We start from the raw sequence: 2,861 nt of genomic DNA, 5'->3' as shown, positions 1-2,861 counted from the left end.
CTCTCATACACTCTCATGCACACACACACTCTCACACACTCACTCTCATGTGCACACATACATTCTCTCTTCACTGGTTGACATAGATCCATTGTCCAGCAAAATGAAAGGAGCAACTTTCTTAAATATAGAGGTAGCAAGGAGGCTTAGAAAACTGCCTGGTGTGAAAGGCCATTTCAGTCCAGGTAATAAATATATTGTCTAACAGAGCACTTTAGCACGCGCTCCCTAAAGAGGGCCTCTTTGAATTCTGATGTTCAGGATTGGGAAATGAAACAGAAAAAGTGAAGTCATTAGATGGAAAGCAGGAGGGAGAAAAATCAGAAAATTATCAAATGAACTTTTTCTCAGAAATGGTCTGGGTCAGATCCTGACAATGGACAGATTCCTCTGAAAGAGTTGCCTGCCTGCCCTCTGGGGGTGCTAAGGCGTCTCTCCAGTGTGTCACCACTAAACTGCTTTATGTGGGAAGAGAGTCTGATTTCTATTTTAGAAGTTTGAGCAGCAGCGTTCCTGTGATCATTTAAAGAGAATGTGAGCTCAACTGAGGTTCTCAAAAAATTTCACGTGGGGAGTCAGCCACCATAATGCTGTTAACTAACAGAATATTTCTAAAGCAGCTTGACTTGGAAATCGATATGCACAAATGTGAAAATAAGCCAAAGGGGTGTACCTGGCCTTAGCTGTCCTAAAAATGGATGAAAATTAAAGATTAAAAGAGGAATACCAGGATGAAGCAAGAAGGATTATGTGAAAACAAAATACTAGGCTCGGGAGATGATCAGAAAACGGCTGAGTTGACAATGGTCTTCAGGATCTACTATACGAGTAAGTGCAACCAGGGAAAAGAAAATAAATAGGTGTAATTCACAAATGGTATTACCTCGTGTGGCTGTAACACAGGAATTCCTTACTGCACAGATGTTTTTGAGAAGAGCGTGCTATCAGAGCACAGTGACAAAAGCAATCCATGAGCAAATGAGGTTGGGAAATGCACCTAAACCACAGGACTGCACAGCGGGACGAAAGGCAGTCATTCTTTCTCCACCTCTGGAAGGAGAGCGTCTTACCCTCCCTCGTAAGACAAGCTGACGTCTGCTGGATTGCCACTCTGGAAAGGAGACAACTTGTCCTCCATGCCCTAAGTCACACAAAGGTGCTTCCCTCACTCTTTTTACCCTGTTTCCAACTCTGGATGTCCAGCTGTACCTCCAGCTCTCCTCCTGGAAGCCGCTGCCCCTCTCTTTGTGCCTGTTTGTGGCTCCGTTCCCCTGGGAGAGGCATGTCCCATCTTTCCTCTACCCTGACAGCTCTCAAACATCAGAATTCCGTGCCATACATTTGCTGCCACACCCCTCTGCAACTCCTAAGATGAATTAAGCCACAGTTTTTCTTTAATAAATGCAATCTTCTTAATGTCAACAGTAATATTTGAAAAGAACTTAACCATCAACTGGTATCAGTGAAAGTTTGTGGTCACTCAAAATAATGGCAAGTATCATAAAAATGAATATAATACATGAATGAAGATGTTATCAGTGTTTACTGGACATTCTTTCCTCTCCAAGTTTGTTAAAAAGAAAGGTTTGCTGGTGTTAGAGAAGCAAGGATATCCGGGCACTGATCTGAGGTTCTGGCCTTGGACGACTCAGAATTACTGAGGGAGAATTGAAAAGAACAGGGTCTTCAGTATTTTGTAACATTCCACCTGTGTTTTCCCTAAAATCATCCCGAATGCCACCCCTGCTATGTTTCCATGCTTATTAAAGGGTGCCCAACCCAATTCCATTCAGAAATGTCTTGGATTCGGAATCACATTATCCCAGGGGCTCTGCCCTTTGTTAAGAGAATGAGAAGAAAAGCTAATAGAACAGCAACATGACAGATTGAATGTTCCCCCTAAATATATACAGTCCAACAGGAACTTTGAACAATCAACGTTTTGGTTCAAAAGGGGGCTTCTAATCATAGTCGGAATTTTGTCAACATAAAAAGACCAAGCAGAGAAAAGGGTCCTCAGTGGCCCCTCAGTTCTATGGCTTACAGCAGGGGTCCTCAAACTTTTTAAACAGGGGGCCAGTTCAATGTCCCTCAGACCATTGGAGGGCCAGACTGCAGGCCCCGGGATGAGTCGGCTGCTAAGCAGGACAGGCAGCAGCGGCAAAAACACCCAGCGGGCCAGATAAATGTCCTCGGCGGGCTGCATGTGGCCTGCAGGCCAGAGTTTGAGGACACCTGGCGTACAGTCTGCAACCTTGCAGAGGTAAGGCCCTTCCCCGATGCTGACTCGTCCACTAGACACACAGTTTGTGAGCACCTATAGAGTAAGGTCAAGACAGGAAACACCCAAGTAAGGCCAAAGAGAACAGGCTCCTTGGTGTCTGATGATGTACCATCTTATACTTTAGCCTCCTCTTAACTAAAAAAAGGAAAAAAAAAAAAGGAAGAGAAGTTTTTATACTAGTCTTACAGAGAAGACTTTCTAATGTAACTCAGAGGACCCATTTTTCTATAATTCAAGAGAAGTCCATTCCTGCTCATCTTTTTATTCAAATTCTCTAATAGGAACACAGAGAAGTAAAAGGAGGGTCCTTCCTCATCACATTATATCCAGAGACACTCAACACACCAGCTGAAGTATCAAAGGTAGAGCCAAGAAGAAGCAAGGGGCGGATGTGTCCGTCCTCCCCGAGAGACAGAGATGCAGTGCAGATGGGAAAACATTCCTATCTACCCACACACCGCCTTCATGCAGGCAGTGTTTGTGTCAGGACAGTTTTGTGCCCCTGGTCAAAATCAGACATGCTTCACTGGCTGGAAAGTAGATATAACATGTTGCCAGGAGAGCTGTCAGACTTAGT

The 2,861-nt window shown here is 44.2% G+C and overlaps 1 protein-coding gene across 1 annotated transcript in view; it reads right to left on the bottom strand.

Moving 5' to 3' along the window:
- EPHA4 (EPH receptor A4) overlaps positions 1–2,861 on the bottom strand; it is a 138,135-nt gene that overhangs the window by 30,553 nt on the left and 104,721 nt on the right. The window contains exon 6 of the mRNA XM_012802116.2: positions 2,098–2,317. Coding sequence (XP_012657570.1) covers positions 2,098–2,317 — 220 coding nt within the window. The remainder of the gene's footprint in view (positions 1–2,097; positions 2,318–2,861) is intronic.

The sequence above is a fragment of the Otolemur garnettii genome, unplaced genomic scaffold (assembly GCF_000181295.1).
Source record: "Otolemur garnettii isolate 467f Iridium unplaced genomic scaffold, OtoGar3 scaffold00013, whole genome shotgun sequence".
Taxonomy (NCBI): Eukaryota; Metazoa; Chordata; class Mammalia; order Primates; family Galagidae; genus Otolemur; species Otolemur garnettii.
This window is presented reverse-complemented; position numbering and strand designations above follow the sequence as displayed.